This window comes from Ostrea edulis, chromosome 6, assembly GCF_947568905.1.
Source record: "Ostrea edulis chromosome 6, xbOstEdul1.1, whole genome shotgun sequence".
NCBI lineage: Eukaryota > Metazoa > Mollusca > Bivalvia > Ostreida > Ostreidae > Ostrea > Ostrea edulis.
The window spans coordinates 20,514,996-20,541,235 of NC_079169.1; the positions used below are offsets into that span (position 1 = coordinate 20,514,996).

The following is a 26,240-nucleotide window of genomic DNA, read 5'->3' on the forward strand; positions in this document are numbered from 1 at the left end:
GACAGATAGATTATGTCTATGGATGGACTGACAGACAGATAGATTATGTCTATGGACGGACTGACAGATTATGTCTATGGACGGACAGACAGACGGATAGATTATGTCTATGGACGGACTGACAGACGGATAGATTATGTCTATGGATGGACTGACAGACAGATAGATTATGTCTATGGATGGACAGACAGATGGATAGATTATGTCTATGGACGGACTGACAGATAGATTATGTCTATGGATGGACTGACAGACAGATAGATTATGTCTATGGATGGACTGACAGATTATGTCTATGGACGGACAGACAGACGGATAGATTATGTCTATGGATGGACTGACAGACAGATAGATTATGTCTATGGACAGACAGACAGATAGATTATGTCTATGGACGGACAGACAGATAGATTATGTCTATGGACGGACTGACAGATGGATAGATTATGTCTATGGACGGACAGACAGATGGATAGATTATGTCTATGGACAGACAGACAGATAGATTATGTCTATGGATGGACTGACAGACAGATAGATTATGTCTATGGACGGACAGACAGATGGATAGATTATGTCTATGGATGGACTGACAGACAGATAGATTATGTCTATGGACGGACTGACAGACAGATAGATTATGTCTACAGATGGACTGACAGATGGATAGATTATGTCTACAGATGGACTGACAGACAGATAGATTATGTCTATGGATGGACAGACAGATGGATAGATTATGTCTAAGGACGGACTGACAGATAGATTACGTCTATGGATGGACTGACACACGATAGATTATGTCTATGGATGGACTGACAGACTGATAGATTATGTCTATGGATGGACTGACAGATGGATAGATTATATGTACGTATGGACAGACAGACAGATAGATTATGTCTAAGGATGGACTGACAGATGGATATATTATGTCTACGGATGGACAGGATGATTCCAGAAATTGCTGAGGGTATAATTATTATGTTGATACATTACCAAAACAAATTATTGTCCATACATTATCCCAAAAAATTCATTTTAATGGGTATAAGTGCTACTAGAGCTAAAAAAAACTCCAAGAAATGTTTGTAAAACATCTATTCCCCCATGGTGCAAAATTAAAAGGGTTATATACATGCATCATTTAAACAAGAGATGTTTGTAAAACACACATGCACCCCATGGTGCAAAATTGAAAAGGCCCGGTTATACACACACATCATTTAATTGATAGTAGTATCATCAATTCAAAATATTGAGCAGACAATATTTTCCTATGTCAAGAGTGAATTGACCATGTGACCTAAAAATTAATAGGGGTCATCTACTCCTTATGCTGTACCAGTGTACCAAGTTTGGTGTCAATCAAGCAAATAATTCTTAAAATATAGGAGACAATATATTACTATGTCCAGTTCAACTATTGACTTTTGACCTCAAAATCAATATGGGTCATCTTCTCCTGAAGATGTACCAGTGTACTAAGTTTGATGTCTGTCAACCAAAAGATTTATCAAGATATTGAGTGGACAGTATATTATATGTCCAGTTTGACCCTTGATCTTTGACATGTGACCTCAAAATCAATAGGAGTCATCCTCTCCTGAATATACACCAGTGTACTAAATTTGATGTCTGTCAAGCAAAGGGTTCTCAAGATATTGAGTGGACAGTATATTCCAATGTCCAGGTTAACCCTTGACCTTTAAACATGTGACCTCAAAATCAATAGGGATCATCTCCTGAAGATGTACCAGTGTACCAAGTTTGATGTCTGTCAAGCAAAGGGTTCTCAAGATATTGAATGGACAGTATATTCCTACGTCCAGTGTGACCCTTGACCTTTGACCTCAAAATCAATAGGGGTCATCTCCTGAAGACGTATCAGTGTACCAAGTTTGATGTCTGTCAAGAAAAGGGTTCTCAACATACTGAGCAGACAGTATATTCCCATGTCTCATTTGACCCTTGACCTTTGACCATGTGACGTCAAAATCAATAGGAGTCATCTCCTAAAGATATACCAGTGTACTAAGTTTGATGTCTGTCAAGCAAAGGGTTCTCAAGATATTGAGCGGACATTATATCATTATGACTATTTTGACTCTTGACCTTTGACCACGTGACCCCAAAATCAATAGGGGTCATCTTCTTCTGAAGATGTACCAGTGTACCAAGTTTGATGTCTGTCAAGCAAAGGGTTCTCCAGATATTGAGCAGACATTATATTCCAATGTCCAGCTTGACCTTTGACCATGTGACCTCAAAATAAATAGGGGTCATCTTCTCCTGAAGACGTATCAGTATACCAAGTTTGATGTCTGTCAAGCAAAGGGTTCTCAAGATATTGAACGGACAGTATATCATATGTCCAGTTTTACCCTTGATCTTTGACCATGTGACCTCAAAATCAATAGGGGTAATCTTCTTCTGAAAATGTACTGGTGTACCAAGTTTGATGTCTGTCAAGCAAAGGGTTTTCTAGACATTGAATGGTCAGTATATTCCTATGCCCAGTTTGACCCTTCACCATATGACCTCAAAATCAATAGGGGTCATCTACTCCTTAGGATATACCAGTGTGCCAAGTTTGATGTCTTTCAAGCAAAGGGTAATCCTAGTGATGGGCAATCGGACCAAAAACCATAATAGATTATCGACAATAATCGGACACAAGTAATCGATTAATAATCGATTATAATCAGAATTGGCATTTAAGTGTTTTCCCCTCAAATTAGATGTAACAGAATCATTAAATGTATGGAAACAACATTTGAATTCTTTTTTGTTTCATTTGTTCACAGGTAAGTAAATCAGGATTCCAATATATCAAGTGATGGGATTTATCTATAATCTCAATGTATCAAAGATATCAGAGATAGACTCCTTTATTTGACTGTTGAATGTCATTGTTGTTACCGTCCTTCATATCTCCCGCCATTTTGTTTGCTTATTTTTGATCGGGTTTGACATACAGAAAATAAAATTTGAACAAAGTTGAAGTGATTTCCGGATTTTGTTTGGTCAACGATGTCAGCGACTTTTATTTTGTAATCGATTAGTAGCATTGTAGGTCTCTGAAAGACCGACAATCGATCATCGGCAACAATCGTTTCATCACTACTCAAGATATTGAGCGGACATTATATTCCTATGTCTAGAGTAGATTGACCCTTGACCTTTGACCTGAAAAACAATAGGGGTCCTCTTCTACTCATAACCAACCCACATATGAAATATCATTATCATCAAGTGAATGGTTCTCAAGATATTGAGCGGACAACATGTGGTCTACCGACCGACCAACCGACAGGTGCAAACCAATATGCCCCTCTTCTTTGAAGGGGGGTGGGGGGTGGGGGGTAATAATAGTAGTGCCAAACCATTTCAAAATATTGAGCAGACAATATCTTCCTTTGTCCAGAGTGGCTTGACCATGTGACCTTAAAATCAATAGGGTCATCCACTCCTTATGCTGTACCAGTGTACCATGTTTGGTGTCAATAAAGCAAATGATTCTTAAAATACAGGAGACAATACATCACTATGTCCAGTTTAACCCTTGACCTTTAACCAGGTGACTTCAAAATCAATAGGGGTCATCTACTCCTTAAGATGTACCAAGTTTGATGTCTGTCAAGCAAAGGGTTCTCAATATATTGAGCGAACAGTATATTCCTATGTCCACTTTGACCCATGACATTTGATTTTGTGACCTCAATATCAATAAGGGTCATCTTCTCCTGAAGATGTACCAGTGTACCAAGTTTGATGTCCGTCAAGCAAAGGGTTCTCGAGATATTGAGCGGACAGCATCTTTCTATGTCCAGAGTAGATTGACCCTTGACTTTTTGACCTGAAAATCAATAGGGGTCCTCTTCTACTTGCAACCAACCCACATATGAAATATAATTAAGATGAAGGGAATGGTTCTCAAGATATTGAGTAGACAACATGTGCTCTACCGACCGACATGCCAACCAACAGGTGCAAAGCAATATGCCCCTCTTCTTTGAAGGGGGCATAAAAATGAATCAAGATCTACATTCTTCATACGAATTTAAGTATAGGTAGAGGGTATCAAAATTGAAGGAGAAAAATACCTTACATGCTATATTGTTTCACATAAATCCAGAGCTGTTCTTCGTTTGCATTTCTGGAGGAAAAATTAACTCAGCAGATTAACAGCAAATCTAACCCTATTTCTGCCATAATGCCCGATAGCCCAGAACCTTTACCTTTTTCTATGTAGTATTCTGGTATCCAATCAGGTTGGGCAAAGTTTGGCCCAGTGGCTGCATAAGGGTCCTCCTCCTGGCGATAGCCCATGTCATCCTGGTCGTCTATAAACTCTGGCGGTGGGAGAGGGGGCTCCTGATAGGATGGGTACTGTGCATTGTCCTGTGGGGGTGGAGGCAAAGGTGGAGAGGCTGAAAGGACACCCAAATTACAATTAGTTTGTGACTAAGTCTTTCCTTGCTGACTAGAACATAAACGTTTTTATGGGGGAAAACCTCAAAATTTCTGCAAGAGGAAATACATGTACAATGCAAATCATTAGATTTTGTGGGGGCTCAATTTTTGTACATTTTGTGAATACCTCTACTCATGAATTTCAAATCACAATAAAATACAAACTTTATATGATGTTTTCATCTACAGAAACCATCTTCATGAAATTACAACCCAATGAAACCATAAAATATTGGCAATACATGGGAATTTGCCCCAATGAACATAGATATGAATCCATAGTACATGTCCTTTTGAATTATAAATTTGCATATATTTCAAATATTGCAAAATACTTGCATTCAAATCCCTAAACTAAATGTGGCATGTAAAAAGATTGCCAAATCAACTTTTTTTCAGAAAAGCAAACTATATCCTTTAATTCCATATTTATTTACATCCTGCTTAAAAGTGATTGTCATGACAATAAAAGTCCTGTGAAAATCTCTGATAACAAGTTTGATGAAATTTATGATTCAAATTGTCAATGATTTGTCTACAAATTGCTAAATGTTTCAGATAAACTTAATTTCTTTACATCATACCCTTATTACATAACAAGAGGCCCACAGGCCACAATGCTCACCCGAGTATCCTTGGTCCCATTGTTTTTCAAAAAAAAAATAATTTAATCCACACAACTTGGGAAGGTTAGCAAATTACTATGATTTACATGTATTGTGGACCTATTAATGAGATTTTTAATGGATTCCATTTTTCACTATTTCTTGTTTATCTCCCCTTTTGAAAATGGTGTAACCCTGCGCTTGAACAATTTTGAATTCCCTTTACCCAACGATCCTTTATGGTAAGTTTGGTTGAAATTGACTTTTGAAATTGACTCTGTGATTTTAGAGAAGTCAAAAATGTGTGATGTTTTCAGACGGATCAGACAGACAACAGATAATCAGAAAGCTCACTTCAGTCTAGAGCTGATGTGAGTTAAAATCTGGCCATCATAACGACCTTTCTTACACCAAATAAATAATCTTACACCAATAGAATGACCTCCTTAAACTAAAAGAATTTCCTACTCAAACCAATACAATGACCTTGTTCACACCAATAGAATGACCTTGATCACATAAATAGAATGACCTTGATCACACCAATAGAATGACTTTGATCATACTAATAGAATGACCTTGTTCACACCAATAAAATGACCTTGGTAACACTAATTGAATGACCTTGCTCACAACAATAAAATGACCTAGTTCACACCAATAGAATGGCCTTGCTCACACCAATAGAATGACCTTGCTCACACCAATAGAATGACCTTATTCACACTAATAGAATGACCTCCTCAAAGCATAGAATGACCTTCCCCACACCAATAAAATGACCGTATACCATTAGCTGTGTGTTAAGTGCATCTTACAGATCAAGCAATAATTCAATAAATAATGTATAATATAACCTATACATATATATTTATGTAGTAAAATAAAAAATTCTCTAAATACATAAACCCATTCTAATTTACTTCAAAACTCTCCCAGTAAATGTTCTCAGTTTTCGTATTTGACCACAACAAGAACCATTTATGCTGATTTTTGTTTTTACCATATCACTACTTACACAGACACTAAAATTGTACAACTTAATCATTACTGTGAAGCAGTTTGTTTTTATCATATCACTACTTACAGACACTACAATTGTACAACTTAATCATTACTGTGAAGCAGTCATCTATAGCATTACGGTCACACACGATGTTTCCGCAATTTTTCTGCAACTATCTTTTCATCTCCTTTATCATGACAAGTTCTTGTGTGATTTCAAAAACCAGATTGAAAGTTTCTATTATAGTAATATATTCCTTTACTTCTTATTTTGGCCTGGTTAGTTCAATGTTGAGATCACCTAATAGTAATGCAAGGTCCTAGGGTCAATTTCAGATTGATCCAAAGATTTTTCTCCCCTTCTTTGCTACAATAACTTAGTTATGTCCATTAACACAACCTTCTATAATACATAAGAATTTTTATTACACTTTTACTAATAACCAGGAACTATCAAAATATGGCCACCCTATACAGAACTAGTAATATATCCCAAGTTTTTCTTAATAGCAACAAGATATCAAGTGAACTGTACCTGAAATGTCAGGAAAAATATACTGTAGGATTAAACATTCTTTTTTGAAAAATTTATTGATGTGTAAACATTGGACATTTTACTCACAAACTGAATAAAAGTGTGAAGCACTTTTATGTTAAGTTTGTGAGTAGAATGTCCAGAGTTTACATATCGATAAATTCTTCAAAAAGAATGTTTGATTCTTATAATTCCAATTCATTCCCTGTTTTATTAATTTCAAAAATTTGAATAATTTCCCTGCACTATTTTATTTGTTTTCAGTCACGTACAGTGTATGTATACATAGCATTTTTGGATTTATTGATGTGTAAATTCTCATTTAGCTCTATTTCTGTCCAATCAAAACAACTGTAATAAATAACATTGGAATTACAGTAGATTAATTATTTCACGAGATTTTAATTTTCATGTCGATACCATGTATTTATTCATGAGACATAAATTTCGCGAATCATTATTCATTGCTGAAGTCAACTAAATGGCAAATGTCTAGTCTCACAAAATTACGTGTAAATAATGGTCTCACGAATAACGTGATTAACAGTTGTGGTGAGAAATATTCTTAATGGTTAGCCTCTTGCTATTCTAGCGAAAATTTCTTGCTAGCGAAAAAAAGTTGGTTTACAACATACAATTCCGAATCCATGAATTCTACATTCCTTGGCTTGGTGTGCTGATGATGGAGTACATTTTGTACTTTGATTTGGTGAAAAAAATAAAGAACAAATTATATGGCTTATACAGAAAAAAAAGATAACAGAGAGAGAGATAGTGTGTGTCGAAATAAAAGTAATTTCAAAATGAAATATAAAAAGTTCAACATCTAAAAAAAAAAAAAAGTGAGGAAAAAAGTTTTTTATCTGAAGTTTTTGTATATACATGTACTTGTCCCGAAAGCACAAAACTGTGAGAAGATTGATAATTCATTAGAAGTCTATACATGTATACAAATGTATCCAGTATGAAGATGGATATTTGGCAGTGATCAGCTATAGAATATGTATAGATATATACAAGTGAATACAATTAAGTATATAATCAGAAACATAATGAAATTCAGATATCTAATCACCCACCAGTCACAATGCTTATCAAAGTTTTCTATACCATTACAGAAAAATCTATAAAATTTTGATTCTTTACTCTGACCTCACACTATGAAGTATAAACTATAAAAGGCACGATTGAACAAGCTTTAGGGATAGATAAACGGCAATGTGTGAATAATGCCTTCATTTTCCTCACACTGCCCAAAAACTACCACTTTTCTATCATCCTGTTTAGATTTCAAAATTATGAGCCATATACATTTATTATAACACATCAATCAAAATTAAGATATATATAATTAATATATATATCGATTCCTTAGATCTTAGTTTTCAAAATTTACTGCAGGTGCTGGAACTATATATAATCTATAAGATATACAAATTTGGTTTAGCAAAACAAGACATGTGCTAATTTGCTCAGTTTCTAGCAGTTTTTGAAATTAGTAAAGTAAACCCAGTATCTGAACTATATGACATACACACGGAATACATGCATTATAGCAGAAGTCCTAATACTCTCATGTTACAATAACAGAATTCTGAATTTAATCTCTTTCTCTAGGGCCACACCCCTACAGTACCTGAAACATTCTTCTTTACCATTTTTTATTTGCTCACTGCGCATTCACCGCAGGTTCTTAATGTGTTCACTGCGCGGTCTAGGTTCACAGTTTTGCGTTCACCATTCATCAACCGCCCCCCTTCACAAAGTGTTCATCTTTAGCTCAACATTCATTCAGTCTTTTGTCTTTACACGGTAGTGGACTAGTAATATTTCTACTGAATTCACCCCCCCCCCCCCTTCACACTGTGATAAGCGATGCTACGGGTCTGTACACAATTACCAGCATCTACCGAGAACGATATATGCATTATGTGTACACTGTACTATATTTTGTTTCGACTGAATAAATTCGGAAACTATAAAACACAAGTTTCCCCAATTCTGCTTAATTATAAATCTGAGTCAACAACTAGTGAATTTTTCCAAAAGCTTGGATCCAGAATTCAATGCACATATTCTTTAGCAAGTTATTGAAATAAACTTTTTCAAACAATTTGATAGGGGAAAAAATGACTCATAATTAAACTGCATTTGCGATTAAAAAAGAAAATACATAAAAGGTAGTTGAAATAATATCAGCTTACAAAATTCAACTGTATGTACATGTACGTATAAATGTTACAGTAATTCAATATGGAATGACTAGGCACCATATTTCATGCGATCATTAATGAATAATCGCTGTTAAAGATGCTCAACAACTTCTTTAATTAAAAATTGATAATTTTTCTTATTAACTGCTGTTTGATTTATCATATTCTATAAACTATTTCTTTCTAATATCGTTAGAAGAAATATATATCTCGTAAGAAACATAAATACATAATTATGCATTGTGCATGTATCGATATATGCATACACAGGAGCTTTATATTTCTCACGACATTGTACGCATCTTTATTTACTTACTTGTTCTGGGAAGTGTTCACTAAAATCTATATAGCTTTTCATGTAACCTGGTGATATCAATGCAACACATTGCTTAAATATAAATATCTTTTTCATACCTAATTACGATATAAGTATGATGTAAGGAAAACATCCGAGATATTCGAAAACAAATCGTTCATCTCATGTTCACTGTTTGCTCAGTTTGTGTTCAGCAACTGTTCACCAAGTTGCATTCCCAATTCACTATATGTGCGTTCCCCGTTTGCTATATGTGTGTTCCCCGTTCGCTATATGTGCGTTTCCCATTCGCTACATGTGCGTTCCCCGTTCGCTATGCGTGCGTTCCCCGTTCGCTATGCGTGCATTCACCGGTTGCTCACCATGTGTTCACCGCTTGCTCACTGTTAAAGTGGGTTTTAAGAAGAAAGTTTCAGGGACTGTATCTCCAAAAAGTTCTAGGAACAAATTTGATTTTGAAAAGTTATCAGAATGATGGATACACAAACCTTTATCAGAATAGCTCACTGCAACCTTTGGCTTTGTTATAATGCATATATCATACTGGGGATATCTAAACATTGTCACTATAGTTACTACTGGTATGTCATATATCATAGAGTGTGCGTTACATTTTATATGGTTCATCCATCAAAAGTTTCTTTTGCCTGTCTGTGTGTACTTCTTGGTAAGATGAATATGTAAAAATGAAAAATGTTTTATATGCATCATTAAGAAAAATTGTACTCCATGTGCCGCATGATCATGAAAAGTACTAAGTCATCAGATATTGAGGGGAAGATTCAAGATTTATATAAGGAGGGAGGGGGTGACTTCAGATGATGAAAAGTACTAAGTCATCAAATACTTGGGAGGGGTGTCTCGTGATTGCCCTGGACTCAGGATTTTGAGGGGTGAATTTTTTCTTAACCTTGGCAGGATTTTGTGGTGTTCTGGAACTTATGTTTAATCAATGAAGAATTTTTTTTAACCACTTTGTGACTGCAAACATATTTTTTTTCTTTTCCATAATCAATTTAATATATATAAACTCTGAAATGCCTTTGTTAAATTCTATATCTACATGTATATCATTATGGGATCTCTCTACAAAAAATAAAATAAAACAATTATTCAACATCCATTTCCAGCAGTCAACCAATGCACGACTCTCTGAAACAAATATATTAATACTCAGACAACACGACAGATCAAAGTGAGAAGTAAAACCATCACAAAGTGTTACATCAAGCCAAAGCGGTGCTGCTATACAGACTGGTGAAAAAAGCAGGAAAAAGCATGCAAACCTTCCAGAATTTCACCAGAAACATCTCCTCCGGGAACCGCCTCGGGTGTTGGGGGTGGTGGTAAATTGTCTGAAACAAGACCACAACATCAACTCATGCGAAGCTTGGACTCATGCTCCTGTGTCCAATTACAGCTGTCTAGAGACCAGGGTTGATTAAGCGATTGGAGCGGGTTATCTTAAGAGTTTTATAAATCCTTGATTACAAATTGTAGCTTTGGCTTAATCACATTTCTCTACTTAACACAGAAATGTGTTGTATGATATGTATTATATATCCTTTCACTCTTATCAACAACAAATGAAAGCCGACATTAAATTTTGTTAGGCATTTTAATTTCATTTATCAAAATAGAATTACTTTCTGATGATGAAAACACATCATCTTAGATAGGATAAAGCATTACAACATGTGGTACAACACAGACAGACAGGCGTTCATCACACAGACAGGTGTACAACACACAGACAGACAAACAACACACAGACAGACAGATATACATCACACAGACAGGTGTACAACACAGACAAACAACACACAGGTGTACAACACACAGACAGACAACACACAGGTGTACAACACACAGACAGACAAACAACACACAGACAGACATAAAGGTAAGGGTTCTTTGTTCTTCATCTATTACATCTATTATTATAAAAATATAGTGTTTAAAGTGTATCGGTGGATCAAAAGTTTAATCGCTAAGCAGATGTATTTTTTGTAATGTGACATTAAAACTAAGTCTGTCTTTAACTCCCTATCATTAGCACTTGCTTCAAAGTCTTCCAAAGATACCTAGATGTCATATATTGAATATTTTTAACACAGATACCACGAGATCATTTATTGAATATTTTTAACACAGATACCATGAGATCATTTATTGAATATTTTTAACACAGATACCAAGAGATCATTTATTGAATATTTTAACAGATACCAAGTGATCATTTATTGAATATTTTAACACAGATACCACAAAATCATTTATTGAATATTTTCAACACAGATACCACGAGATCATTTATTGAATATTTTTAACACAGATACCATGAGATTAGTTATTGAATATTTTTCACACAGATACCACAAGATCATTTATTGAATATTTTTAAAAACTTCATTTTATTTGTTGTGTGTTTTACCTCCTTAACAACAAAATGACAAGAAAAATAATTGCACATTTGATTAAAACTCCTAACAATTATTTGAATTTGTTAAGCTAGGAGAGATCTTGCTTGACTAGATAATTCCACATCTTTAAAAACAGAGGCACAGGCATACACTGCAGCTCCTAGAGTACAAATAATACACACAATATCTGACAGACATAACCTACCTATTGAGGACTGCGAATTCAATTGTGACAATCTACCCTGAGGTATTCCAGCCCCGGGGTGAGACATGGGTGTAGCCATTCCTACCGGAGGGGGCGGTGCTGGAGCAGCAGCCGGTGTCACTGAGGAGACTGACATCTGACCATAGTTACTGCCCCTGACTTGAGAAGCTCTGGATTGTCCTTAAAATAAAGAAATGGGGTTTTAGCATATATATAAAAAAAAATTCCTGTGTAAAATTGAATACTAAACAAACAATTCACAATTTAACTGTTTTTCAGTTCAAATTTAATAATCTAGTCATGCTTGACAGGAATATTGCATTCTTAAGTTTTTGACATGAAAACTTTGTTCCAGGATCAGTATCACAATGACCAAACAATTTTCATAAATGAAAATTTGAGATTTCTTACATAACAATTAAAGCATAATATCTCCAAAGAACATTCAAATGATGAATTCTATCAACTCCAAACAGAGAGCTTTCTTACTGCCTGAACATGTTGAGAGGTTTCTGAGTATTCTGTGAATGTTGAGAGGTTTCTGTGAATGTTGAGGTTACTGTGAATGTTGAGAGGTTTCTGTGAATGTTGAGGTTTCTGTGAATGTTGAGAGGTTTCTGGGTATTTTGTGAATGTTGAAAGGTTTCTGTGAATGTTGAGGTTTTTGTGAATGTTGAGAGGTTTCTGTGAATGTTGAGGTTTCTGTGAATGTTGACAGGTTTCTGGGTATTTTGTGAATGTTGTGAGGTTTCTGTGAATGTTGAGAGGTTTCTGGGTATCTTGTGAATGTTGAGAGGTTTCTGTGAATGTTGAGAGGTTTATGTGAATGTTGAGGTTTCTGTGAATGCTGAGAGGTTTCTGTGAATGTTGAGAGGTTTCTGGGTATCTTGTGAATGTTGAGAGGTTTCTGTGAATGTTGAGAGGTTTCTGTGAATGTTGAGAGGTTTATGTAAATGTTGAGAGGGTTCTGTGAATGTTGAGAGGTTTCTGAGAATGTTGAGAGGTTTCTGAGTATTCTGTGAATGTTGAGAGGTTTCTGTGAATGTTAAGAGGTTTCTGAGTATTCTGTGAATGTTGAGAGGTTTCTGTGAATGTTGAGAGGTTTCTGATTGCCCCATACCTGGTAGTCCCGTTGTCTGTACGGTGTAGTTACTACTGGCGTACTGTGATGGGACAGAGGGTGGGGCCACTGGTGGGGCAGGGGTCCTGTAGTGACTGCCAGCACTTCGTCCTAGGGTCCCTCCACCCCGGTTCATTGGTGGGGTGGGCGGATGAGAGGTAGGGGCTTGTCCAGATGACCCACTACTGACCGAAGGACTGCGAGCAGGTTTAGAAGATCCCTATTCAGAGAGGAAAAAAATTCTCTCAAATGACTGATAATCATGATTGCAGTATTAATCACTAATATTCACTGTGATCATTTTTATGTTGCAAGTAAAAGTTATTATTATAAAGCAGTTCATAATCTATAAATTTTGTTTTGGAACAGAAAAGAAGTTGTCGTATTAGTGAAAATTAATCCCGGAGAATGTGCATGTTTCAGTATAGGCAATGTGGATAAATTGATTACTGTGTTCCTATGGCATCTCAGGTAAACCGCATTCCCATCCCACTAACTGTCCCTACAACACCTATCCGAAAATCGGATCAAATTTTTAGAATTAACAAATGCTATCTCCTCCTTCATTACAAGAAGGTTTTCATGTTTATTTCCTTAATCAAATATCTATTTATCTATCAATACTCTCGGTTTCTTTCCATGCAGTAGTGGCAAGCATAGTCCCACATCTGAACAAACTCGAGCCCCTTAATCCAAGTATGCTTTGTGGCAAGTTCTGTTAACCTAGTAGTTCTTGAGAAGAAATCGAAAATGTGAAAAATCTACAGGTGCTAGACAACAAATTTTACTTTTTAAAAAATCTCACTTCTTCAACTCTGATGAGCTAATAAATAGAGTTGACACAGATTATTACTTTTTTAAACTTTTAATTGCTGATCATTAAATAACAGTACGTGGCACTCAAAAATATGCAGATTGTAGGAATATGAAGTTACACTACCTAGATCTATAAAGCAAACAATGTTTCAAATTCTCAGTTATTCGGAGAATGCACATACTTATTTGTTTTGATATATCATTGTGACAGTTTCAATACACTTTATAAGGTATAGAAATGAAATATAATAATTGATTCTATCCCTCACAAGGAAGTGACACTGAAGGTAAGCTTCAGCACTGTGAATGGTGATAACCTCTACAGATAGGGGTTATTTATTCAGCACTGTGAATGGTGATAACCTCTACAGATAGGGGTTATTTATTCAGCACTATGAATGGTGATAACCTCTACAGATAGGGGTTATTTATTCAGCACTGTGAATGGTGATAACCTCTACAGATAGGGGTTATTTATTCTGCTGCAGCGAGGGCGCTGTTAAATAACAAGTCTGCATTCCATGTATTGTACCCTCACAAACAATCATGTATTGTACCTCACAAACAATCATGTATTGTACCCTCACAAACAATCATGTATTGTACTCTCACAAACAATCATGTATTGTACTCTCACAAACAATCATGTATTGTACCCTCACAAACAATCATGTATTGTACCCTCACAAACAATCATGTATTGTACTCTCACAAACAATCATGTATTGTACCCTCACAAACAATCATGTATTGTACCCTCACAAACAATCATGTATTGTACCTCACAAACAATCATGTATTGTACTCTCACAAACAATCATGTATTGTACCCTCACAAACAATCATGTATTGTACCTCACAAACAATCATGTATTGTACTCTCACAAACAATCATGTATTGTACTCTCACAAACAATCATGTATTGTACCCTCACAAACAATCATGTGAATGACTAACTATCATGTATTGTACCCTCACAAACAATCATGTGAATGGCAAACTATCATGACTTGAGACAATTTACTACATATAAAGTTACTTACACGACTGAATTCACATGTAGGTGTCAGTCTGATTATACTACTGACAAATGATTATACTAATCCACAGAAAATTATAGCCAATCATCTGAAAGTTTATCACTCACCATATACTTATTAATCCTCGTATATCCAACACAAAACATAGGAGAGTGTATACCCACACCCAACACAAAACATAGGAGATTGTATACCCACACCCAACACAAAACATAGGAGAGTGTATACCCACACCCAACACAAAACATAGGAGATTGTATACCCACACCCAACACAAAACATAGGAGAGTGTATACCCACACCCAACACAAAACATAGGAGATTATATATTCAAAGTATTGTCAAAACAACCACCTTTCATTAGTGAGAGATGGAAAGCTCTAGCTATGATATTATGATTCCTACATTATTTATATCTTGAGCTGTAACAGACACTAATCACTACAATGATCTACATTAGTGTTGTATTGAGCTGTAACAGACACTAATTACTACAATGATCTACATTAGTGTTATTTTGAGCTGTAACAGACACTAATCACTACAATGATCTACATTAATTTAGTGTTATTTTGAGCTGTAACAGACACTAATCACTACAATGATCTACATTAATTTAGTGTTATTTTGAGCTGTAACAGACACTAATCACTACAATGATCTACATTGATTTAGTGTTATTTTGAGCTGTAACAGACACTAATCACTACAATGATCTACATTAGTGTTATTTTGAGCTGTAACAGACACTAATCACTACAATGATCTACATTAATTTAGTGTTATTTTGAGCTGTAACAGACACTAATCACTACAATGATCTACATTAATTTAGTGTTATTTTGAGCTGTAACAGACACTAATCACTACAATGATCTACATTGATTTAGTGTTATTTTGAGCTGTAACAGACACTAATCACTACAATGATCTACATTAATTTAGTGTTATTTTGAGCTGTAACCGACACTAATCACTACAATGATCTGCATTAATTTAGTGTTATTTTGAGCTGTAACAGACACTAATCACTACAATGATCTACATTGATTTAGTGTTATTTTGAGCTGTAACAGACACTAATCACTACAATGATCTACATTGATTTAGTGTTATTTTGAGCTGTAACAGACACTAATCACTACAATGATCTACATTAATTTAGTGTTATTTTGAGCTGTAACAGACACTAATCACTACAATGATCTACATTAGTGTTGTATTGAGCTGTAACAGACACTAATCACTACAATGACCTACATTAGTGTTATTTTGAGCTGTAACAGACACTAATCACTACAATGATCTACATTAATTTAGTGTTATTTTGAGCTGTAACAGACACTAATCACTACAATGATCTACATTAATTTAGTGTTATTTTGAGCTGTAACAGACACTAATCACTACAATGATCTACATTAGTGTTATTTTGAGCTGTAACTGACACTAATCACTACAATGATCTACATTAGTGTTGTATTGAGCTGTAACAGACACTAATCACTACAATGATCTACATTAATTTAGTGTTATTTTGAGCTGTAACAGACACTAATCACTACAATGATCTACATTAGTGTTATTTTGAGCTGTAACAGACACTAATCACTACAATGATCTACATTAATTTAGTGTTATTTAACACACAATAAACACAGGGAGTATACCTTTATGATACCTTGCTCCTGTACCTGTAAAAGATCACCAATATAACATGCAGATTACAGTCATGCAAAACTGTGGGTCTCAAAAAAAATATGGCAGCAAGTTACTTAGTAAGCTACAAGGAGACAGAAAGGAAATCTGTTAAGTGAAAACAGCACAATAACATACAATAAACTCAATGAAATCAAAGTCTACATTTACACAAGGAAATAAAAGTCAAATTCGGGAACAATATTAATGTTGGATTACACACTCTGATACGATCATGCTTTTTAAAGGCGAGCTAGAGAACAGGAGACGAGTTCTAACGACAGAATACTTTTATTATACAAATCAGAGGAGCAGAATACATTCAGGTCAGAGGAAAACAACTCACCCTGACCCCGTGACCCAATTCATCAAGACTAGAGTAGTCAATTGGTTTTCGTTGGTATTTTGTGGGTTTCTCCGCTTGTTCTGGGAAGATGATGCCGTTCTTGACACCGGCTGGTCGGGTGGAGCTTCTGTTGGTAGTTAGGACCCCTATCTCCCTTCGTGCCACCTTCTCTTTGTGAATATTCACAGTCTTTAGAAATAGAGGATAAGAAAGATATAATTTTGTTCAGCACCTGTTGTACTGTTTGAGACAAAATATATCCCAAGACTGCTAAAGTTGTGCAATCACTCCTAACATTTCATTTTGAGATACTGCTGGGTGACCAATCTAAATTCTGGAAAATACTTTTGACAAACCAAGTTTTGAAGTAACAAGAGGTACTGTGAGCAATGCTCACTAAGAATACCCCCTGCTTACCCCAATCTCCCAAAGGGTGTTGGTAATAGGTAAAACTTCAGTATTATGATCCAAAAGGTATCTAGGAACACAGCATCTCCATGCGATGAAAAAAGCCATTAAAGAATTTAAATGGAAACCATATTGCTACTTCGATGTCCAGTGCGCGTGACCTTTGAACCCCAAAATCGATAGGGAACATCTTCATCACCCCAAAATCGATAGGGAACATCTTCATCCCATGGGTAGTCCATATATATGATATGGTGACGGTAGGTGGAAAGGATAATGCTTTAGAGCCCGGAAACCATTGCGTCTACAGATGGACGGACAGACGAACAACCCGATCCCAGTATACCCCCCCCCCCCCCCCCACAACTTGTTGCGGGGGGTATAATAACTCAATTGGCTTAAGTACCTGTGCCAGGTAGTTGACCCCTGACTCCATTTCTGCCAGCTGATTCTGCTGAAGGTCCAGCAGCTTTAGGAAGTTGGTGGCCAGGCTGTTGATCTGGTAAGCCACGCTGGCCAGGGAGTGGGTGGTGTAGTTCTTGGTTTCCTCCAGGGCAGCACGTTTGTCCGTGGCCTGAAGAAAAAGATACGGAAACTTATATCACACTTTAACATTAAAAGTCATAGGAGACAATTTGTTATGCTTGAAAATAAGTTCCTGTTCAATTACTGAAGTTAAACAGATAAATAATTCAAACAAATAAGTTCCTGTTTAATTACTGCAGTTATACAGATAAATAATTCAAACAAATAAGTTCCTGTTTAATTACTGAAGTTAAACAGATATTAAATAATTCAAACAAATAAGTTCCTGTTTAATTACTGAAGTTGTACAGATAAATAATTCAAACAAATATGCGAATAAACTGAGTAAGCTGACACTAGTTCTTTGAAGGTTTCCTGTGTGTAGAATTACCCTACAAGTATCATGACTTACCTCCCTTTGTCAATACACACTGATGGATTGTTTATTACAACAATGACAAGATAATTAATTCTGATATCTATCTATTGTCCATCAGAATGTTCTGTGCGTGGCTTACTACTGCAATGTTAAGTCAGGTGAGTGTTTCAATGTAATTATTCTCAAACTAAAAGGATCCAAATTTCAGTGAGATCTGGCTACAAAATATATGCTGAGACCACTTTGCAATCAACAAGTTTTCAAAGCTGTGCTGCACCAATGATTTATGACTGATCAATTTGAAATACATCCCAAATGCAAGTAAAAGACACGGCTATAAAAAGCTGGATCTTCACCCAGACGTCATTTCAACTCCATACAACATATCTACAAATGTGACAAAGACAGAGAAAATGAATGCAACTTTATTAATTGATAGATTTTGTTGTTTTCCATTTGCTATCTGTGTTTTATTTTTATTTTATTGTTTCCAGGTTGTATGTCATTGTCTGTTACTTATAGGTAAGGGGTTAGTTCATTTCTTTGATATTGTATTGTCAGACACTGACACAGGAGTAGAAAGGTTAATGCCAGGCATGGACTAACTCTCTGCATGCATGATTGAAAATTTTGGGTAGTGGTGGGGGTGGTATGGAAGTGAGGGGAGGGAGCTACATGTTGAGCACTGCATGTACGTATCTGGAGATCAATGCATAAATTGTGATTATTTATATCATTTCACAGCAGTCGGTTGTTTTGATGACTTGAGAAAATAAATATCATTAAGTAAATATACACATATGATGTATGATAAGTGCATAGAGGAAATAAACAGTTTTATATCTTTGCTAGCAAACATCAGAAATTTAATCCAATAACTCATATTTTTGGTACCAAGACATTCACTTACAACATTCTGAAAAATTACCTTCAAACCTGGCAGATATCTTTGTACTAGAAATTAGACGTCTTTAGCCATCACTATTTTGTATACAAAAGTTGCCCAAGTGACACTTAATTTTCGTATCTTCTTTTTCTGAAGAGTTCCAAAATTTTCTAGTTCCGATATCCCGTACTATTGATGGACTTGCCTAGATGCTTGTGCAGTCTAATGCGCTGGTTACATGCTGCTAAGAGATTTGGTTCCGGAGGTCTCGAGTTCAACCCCAGGTAGGGACGGAAGTAAGTATCCAAATAAAGTGAAATTTTCTGTGATTTTATATTATTAAATATTTCTTCACTTAGGGCAGTTATGTTAATACTTCTCATTACCAGCTCGTTGGAGTTATCGCGCTTTGATGACTCTTGTGCGTCATTGGTAAGAAATTGCACAAATCTCGCGAGCAAGTGCGAGATTACTGGGACATAAACGGAACGAAACGTACATAGCACCCCCACCCCCTTTTTTAAGAGTTAAAATACATGGTGTATTTTTAGATAAAATTACCATTAGTCAAACTGCAATTAAATATTCTAACACTATCTTATTAAAGATGTTACATGTTTCTTAATTAAACTCCACCACACCTATTTAAAAAATTCCAAACAATGATGTTCTCTGGACATCCAAGTCCATCAATATTTTGTAATTTTCAAATTAGCTTAGATGCAGTTTGGAAACGCATTAGGTGTGTTAATTAGTGTTATAAACGTGTTTAAAAAATGCAGTGTGGCACATACATACATGTTCTAAAATATGGAGATTTATGGGGGGGGGGGGGGGGTACGATTACAAAGTCCATGCCATATGAACCTGTCCTAATTGTATGATAAAATAGAATATCTTCATAGTCTGACAGAATAACTTTAAAAACATATTAATCACATTAATTACAAGAAAATTTCTTGTGTTGGATGTGCATATAGGTTTTTCCCCTCACAGTTCTTGCGATTGATGCTTTATATCGGCACGGTCAGATTTGGCAAATTTAGTAGCTTCTCTCCCTCATATAGTTTAATAAGATCGTCTGTTTTCTTTTAAGAATAATCAATTCCTAAATTTGACTTTAGAATTTTAATCAATGTTGTGGTTTGCAGTCGGTTATAATATGTATTCGATACCATAATTCATATTACGTATGCCTAAGTATAATGTATTTACACTATGTTGTCCCGGTAGCACGACTTTACGCGCCTTTAATTTGAAGAGTTCCACTAATGGAAATGATAAGTATTTAAAAGTGCATTGCTATTTCCGTGCTTTATATAAAATATTTCAAATGCAATGTGTATCTTGCATGATCCTCTTCAATGTACCTTAAATAACTGTATCCCATTTCCATTCTCAATGACTGTGTAGCATGTGACAGCATGGCAAGAATTCCATCGCCATCGAAAGCAAGTTTTTTAAACTTGCCTAGATGGTCGAGCATGCTGGTTAAATGCTGCTAGGAGATTTTGTTCCGTAGGTCGTGAGTTCAACCCCGGGTAGGGGCAGAAGTGGGTATCCAAATAAAGTGAAATTTCCTGTGCAATGTGTATCTTGTATGATCCTTTTAAATGTACATTAAATAACAGTAATTTGTACCATAGTTTGGCGTGCTTTCTTTTGTTAAAAGTGTGGGTTATCTGTACATAACCCACACTTTTCTTCAAACCCCGCCCACATTCTCGAAAGAAAAAAACAACAACATCACTGTCCATTGTATGACGTTCCTCCAGATCAAAATTGCACATATCAAACACGGATAACTGACTCGGACTAAGTTCTCCAAATACATTATAGATATTCGCACTGAATCTCACTTAAACCTTGATACAAGATAATATCGTAAATGGTCTCGTCCCAAAGACTTTCTATTTCCACATTCTCCTCAAGTCGAGAAACACGTGTACGTAGAAATATGGGTAGCATTTATAAAGAGTTTTATAAAAGACCCAGTCACGTGATAAGAATGCGTTTGAGAGATAAACTTGTTTAGCGGACAGAGTGAATCAGACTTGTGTTTCTTTTATGGTTTCGCATCTTACAATTCTTAATTTTTTCTCTCTTATGTTTCACCATTTTTTTTTTTTAAATCTATTGTATATACATGTAAAAGTTTTTTCCAGCCAATTTAGTCAAAATATGTATTAGAATGAAGGATATCAAATAGGATTTTCAAGAGTAACCACCATCATCAGTTGAATATATTGCTAAATTTTTAAACAGAAAAATGCATGAATATGGGTTCTAAGAATTTTATTTGAATTTTTAAATTTCAATTCTTAAAGCCAATGCCGGTACTAAAAGTTGGAGAATGCGTAAATGTTAAATAAAAATATCAAAACCAACAGTCCAAACATTTATATGCACTTTAAAAATGGCTTTTTAAAAACAATTAATGAACATACATTTTTCGGTGATAGAAAGTCAAATGACATTATGATAGAAATATATGGTGTATAAAGTGTAATTTAAATACATAACAATTGACATCATATTGTAAACAGGCGACCGCGCTTCCGAAAGCTATGATAAAATATAACGAATAATAGTAAACTATGGTACAAGTCACTTACCCCATATAATATTGTTGATTATGTGCAGATACCCGATGGGCGTGGTCATAATGACACTTGGGAGCTATGCTCCCTCGTGTCATTATGGTCACACCCATCGGGTATCTGCACATAACCAACAATATCATATGGGGTAACTACTACGTATTCTATTTCCATTCTCAATGACAGTGTAGTGTGTGACAGTGCTATATATACATGATATACACACATATATACAAAATGGTGATATTTCAAACATCAAACTTGTCAAGAAGCTAAATTTTGATATTTCAAAACAAACAAATTTGATGAATAATTCTGGTAGATATGAATTATCATCAGATCGAGATAACAGAAATTAATGAGCTGCAAATGAGAGCATTTTCTGTACAATAAAATGATTAAACAGGGTTATAAATGGATGAAAATTCGTTAGTTTGATTGATATGTGTACAATTATCAATAACCAATGCAGTCAAACAGTCTACATATTATTCAGTAATAATTTTAAAATCTGCAGGGTTCTTTAGGGTTCTCTATTTAGTAGGACCCATCATTGTCTGTACAAATTGCCGTTGCTGACAACTTAATCATATAAATGCTGATCTTTAATTGGCTCCTGATTTAATCACTTATGGACGACCACTTGCCACTTTAAAACTTTTTATTCAGTTAAGAAGCAAGCATACGAAAGGAAAATAAAAATCATAACACAAATTCCCATTTCAAAGCTATGCACACACACAAACTGGCAGAATGTTCGTAGCCGCAAAAGAGGCCAAAAATTGTTGGAAGAAAAAGAAGATGAAAGAGAAGAAATTGACACAAGGATCCTGATTTGTTGACCATTACTTCCTGTCCGAGAAGTGACATAGCAAAGGCCCCATAGCAAAAGGACTCATGTCCTGAATTTTACCTGTACATAATTCTCGCGGCAATACTGGGCTACTTTTTCTAAGTTTTTGTAACTATCTTGAAGGTGTTGTCGCCCATCAGGGATCTCTTGATCCATAAGTTGAGCCAACTCGGCCATCTTCCTGTCAAAGCGTTTACCAAACACGGATATCAATATAGTTTTTAGTTTTTGGAATCGCATTCCCGATGCCTTTAAGATTAACCTGGTGCGCCATTTGACACAAATAGAACCAAAATGGACCATAACATTAATTATTTCACTCTAGATGAACCCAAACCCGGTCCATTCAAATTGGATAATAGTTCACTTACATGCTTATTACACACATATGTTTGAAATATAATATCAAAATATCTATGAACAAAAGTGATCAACATAAATTCTACAAAGAATACAAATTAAGAGTAATTAGGTACATGTATTTAAAACACCAGAGATGGGATCGTGTGCTTAGCAGGACATATCTATAAACTGTGGAAACTGTCGATAAGTTGGGCTCATGAATGTGTTAGCCTAGTACAATGATAATATTCAGTGGCGGATTTAAAGGGTTGGGGGGGGGGGGCACCCAGCGCCGAATACGGGACGTTTCGTGCTGAGACGATTCACCCTGAGACGTTTCGCCCTAAGACGATTCGCACTTTGATATTAAACTTACATTGGTGACTGTCTTTATTTTCTTTAATTTGTAGATTAATGTTTATAAATAGCCATACTGATTAAAAAATAAGTTAATAGTCTATGTTATAGAAATAATCAAACATGTGGAATTATAAATATTGGGATTAACACTCTCAACAAACTAGGTAAGAGATCTAAGCGAGATTAAAGACAACTACCGCGATGGCGGTACCACTTCAAATATTAAGTTAATTGCATCTATATTTTGCGGAGATGCTCCAGATGTCATTTCCACGGAGAATATAATGAGGAGACTCCTTTCAATTATGAGATTCCGTTTATATACTATAAAAATAAAATTAAAATAATCTCTTCAATCCGTACATAGCAGAGATACAACGATGTGGGGTTTATGGATCAAATTATTGCATTGGTTATGGTGTTCTGTTTGAAAAATATATTTCGCCGTACCAGATAAACATTTGAATTTGTTCCAAGTTGTAAATCTATTTCTCTGAGAGTGAAAAAGAAAAGAAAAGAAAGATTGCTTTTCTAAATAAGAGACCATGATTTCCTTAGATATACCCTCCTAAATCCGCTACCGGATATACATGAATAATTTCCTTAGATATACCCTCCTAAATCCGCTACCGGATATACATGAATAATTTCGATTAAGAAATATGAAAAATTGAATGTTCTGTATTACTTAGCTTAAACAATATTTATTCGTAAATAATTCGACAATTTTTACAAACAATGTCTTATACATGAAATAGATTGAGAAACAAGCCAAAAGGTTGATATTAACATCGCTCTAAATATCTTACAAGTAAGAGGTGAATGAAAATTCTAAGTAAAATAAGTCGTATACTAATTATTACAATACATGCAAAAAGAAATAGGAATAAGAGAGAAAAGCTGGAAATGAGTATTGGGAGAAAATAACACACGTTTATATGTATGATAAGTGTCGATACAGATCAAATGAATATAAAATATAGACAAAGTTGAAATAACAAATTGTAGAGTTATGCCATATAAACAGTAAGTAATAAACACAGGTTTTCCACTTATTACAACCTTGATGCACATGAGTATATTTTATATACAATATGACAGTATTACATGTAGATATAGTAGAACAGCTTTCAGAGGTAGGCTCAGAACCTTTTACTTTCAACAAGAAATTTCTGGGCTAAATAAAAAATGCTGTTGTTCTCACTTTCAGATAAATTTTCATTACCGTAAAACAATAATTCTATATTAAGTGGATATGGCAGTGTCAGAATTGTGTTGGTCCTAACTCTTGAGTACATATTACAGCGTAAAAGTGGAGTTGAATAAATGGTATCTTGTTTAGAAAAATGTACTAAACGATAAAAGAAGCAATAATTTCTTCCATTCCCGGAGAAATAAATGACAAAATCTTTTGATTTCTTGAATTACTTTATTGGGATAACTTAATTTTTTTTTCAAAAAAACCCTTAAAATTTGCGTCAATTTACTAATTTCACTAACACAATCATATATTTACATGTACCTTATTAAAAATGATAGAAAATAGTCAAAACGACTTAAATAGGAGACACATTTCAAGCCCTATTAAATCTGTAAAATCCAGAAGCTTCCGGCGGGGGCCCCATTGGAGGTCTCAAGGCGGCCTCCAGACCCCCTGCCTCATAAAGTGCCCCCCCCCCCCCTTCCCGTAACCGCAATTCCTGGACCCGCCCCTGATATTCAATGCGGAAATTGTTACAAAATATTGGGAGGAAGGGGTAATGGAATTCAGACACTGTTATTTTAGACCAATTAATTATTATGTGGATAATTATGTGACAAATTTATACAATTGTTATACATGTACAAGTTTGCGAAACTCTACTGATGGCATATTTTTAAAATCAAACAAAACTGGGGTTATGAGAAATGTTTATTGGTAGTCAGTTTAGATCACAGAAGATCAGTGTGTCCATAAAGAATTTTTCTTACAAGTTAAAAATAAAGTGGGTAAGTTTACTAACAACATCATTAGTAAGGGACGATTATGCACCACATGCACAACCTGGGGAAAAAATATATTCAAGAGAGCCTATATGGTAAATAGTTTTACCCCAAATCATATCGGGATCGAAATCCTGAGAACAAAGCTTTGCATTGATCTAGATTATGGTATCATTTCCCGCGATTTTTGTTTACGTTTTATGATAATATGACAGATCTCAGAATTTTTTTTTCTCCCCTGCAATGAAAATAATGAGTTGATCATCACATATTGAAATTGTTTGACTTTTGGGGGTATGTTACTAGCCGATATAGAGTTTCAAGTTCTATATTCATTTGTTGAACATATTCAAATGTATATTGACGATGATCAGATGATGGTAGATCTCGATAATTTATAATTTTCGTACCTCTGTACTGTTTATTTTCACTGATTAATCTGTAGATTAAAAATTACCATGGTGATGCTAGTAGAGTTGCAGGCCACATGCAGTGCCCTTGGATATCAGGAAGGCAAGAAATATGTGAAAGAACCAGATTGTCTAGGTAAATGAAAATTAAATTTCTCAGAACAGATTGGGAACACTTTGTTTATAGCGAGATCTTCTCGCTAAAACGCGAATATCTCTCTTTATCCAATAGTAAACATATCCCATGCAACCGAGTAAAACACCCAAGGAGGTCATGTATTCGTGTTTCACCTGAAAAAGTACTAAGACATTTGATACTGTTGCAAATATATAAAATAAAACAAGTTGCTGCCTCCTTCTCTCTTACACAGCAATGTTTAAATTAAATTTCTTGACTGTTATCAATTTTATAAAGGTAATTTGCGCCATGTCGAGTGTGTTGAAGTTATACAGCTTTGCATGGGATTTGTCATTATTTTCATTTTTCAATCAACAAAACACCTGTTTATGGTAATGTTTATTTTCTGGCTAAAGAGGGATAATCGTGTTTTATCGAGAAAATCTCGCTATAGGAAAGTGTTCCCAACCTGTCTTAGTGTTCCTGTGAAAATTTTAGGATTTGCACAATGTTTTTACTGTCATTATTTAACTGATATCAGAAATACAAGCGATTTGATCTAGTTTTCCTTTAATTT

General features: G+C 35.1%; 2 protein-coding genes across 7 annotated transcripts in view; one reads left to right on the forward strand and one right to left on the reverse strand.

Annotated features, from left to right (window-relative positions):
- LOC125645418 (abl interactor 2-like) overlaps window positions 1–22,666 on the reverse strand; it is a 30,579-nt gene extending 7,913 nt beyond the window's left edge. Inside the window, exons 1-8 of one of the 6 annotated variants that reach the window (XM_048870898.2) lie at window positions 22,511–22,658; window positions 17,614–17,781; window positions 16,800–16,988; window positions 16,426–16,449; window positions 12,899–13,118; window positions 11,779–11,958; window positions 10,437–10,505; window positions 4,242–4,433 (exon numbers count right to left, since the gene is read on the reverse strand). In XM_048870898.2, coding sequence (XP_048726855.1) covers window positions 4,242–4,433; window positions 10,437–10,505; window positions 11,779–11,958; window positions 12,899–13,118; window positions 16,426–16,449; window positions 16,800–16,988; window positions 17,614–17,781; window positions 22,511–22,627 — 1,159 coding nt within the window. In that variant the 5' untranslated portion in view covers window positions 22,628–22,658. Of the gene's footprint in view, window positions 1–4,241; window positions 4,434–10,436; window positions 10,506–11,778; window positions 11,959–12,898; window positions 13,119–16,425; window positions 16,450–16,799; window positions 16,989–17,613; window positions 17,782–22,510 lie in introns of all 6 variants that reach the window. The other 5 variants (XM_048870899.2, XM_048870901.2, XM_048870900.2 and 2 more) reach the window with 5 other exon arrangements.
- Window positions 22,667–25,295: 2,629 nt separating this feature from the next.
- Window positions 25,296–26,240, forward strand: part of LOC125683665 (protein timeless homolog) — a 59,518-nt gene continuing 58,573 nt past the window's right edge. The window contains exons 1-2 of the mRNA XM_056142434.1: window positions 25,296–25,429; window positions 25,581–25,681. Of these exons, the coding sequence (XP_055998409.1) occupies window positions 25,594–25,681 (88 nt within the window). The 5' untranslated portion in view covers window positions 25,296–25,429; window positions 25,581–25,593. The remainder of the gene's footprint in view (window positions 25,430–25,580; window positions 25,682–26,240) is intronic.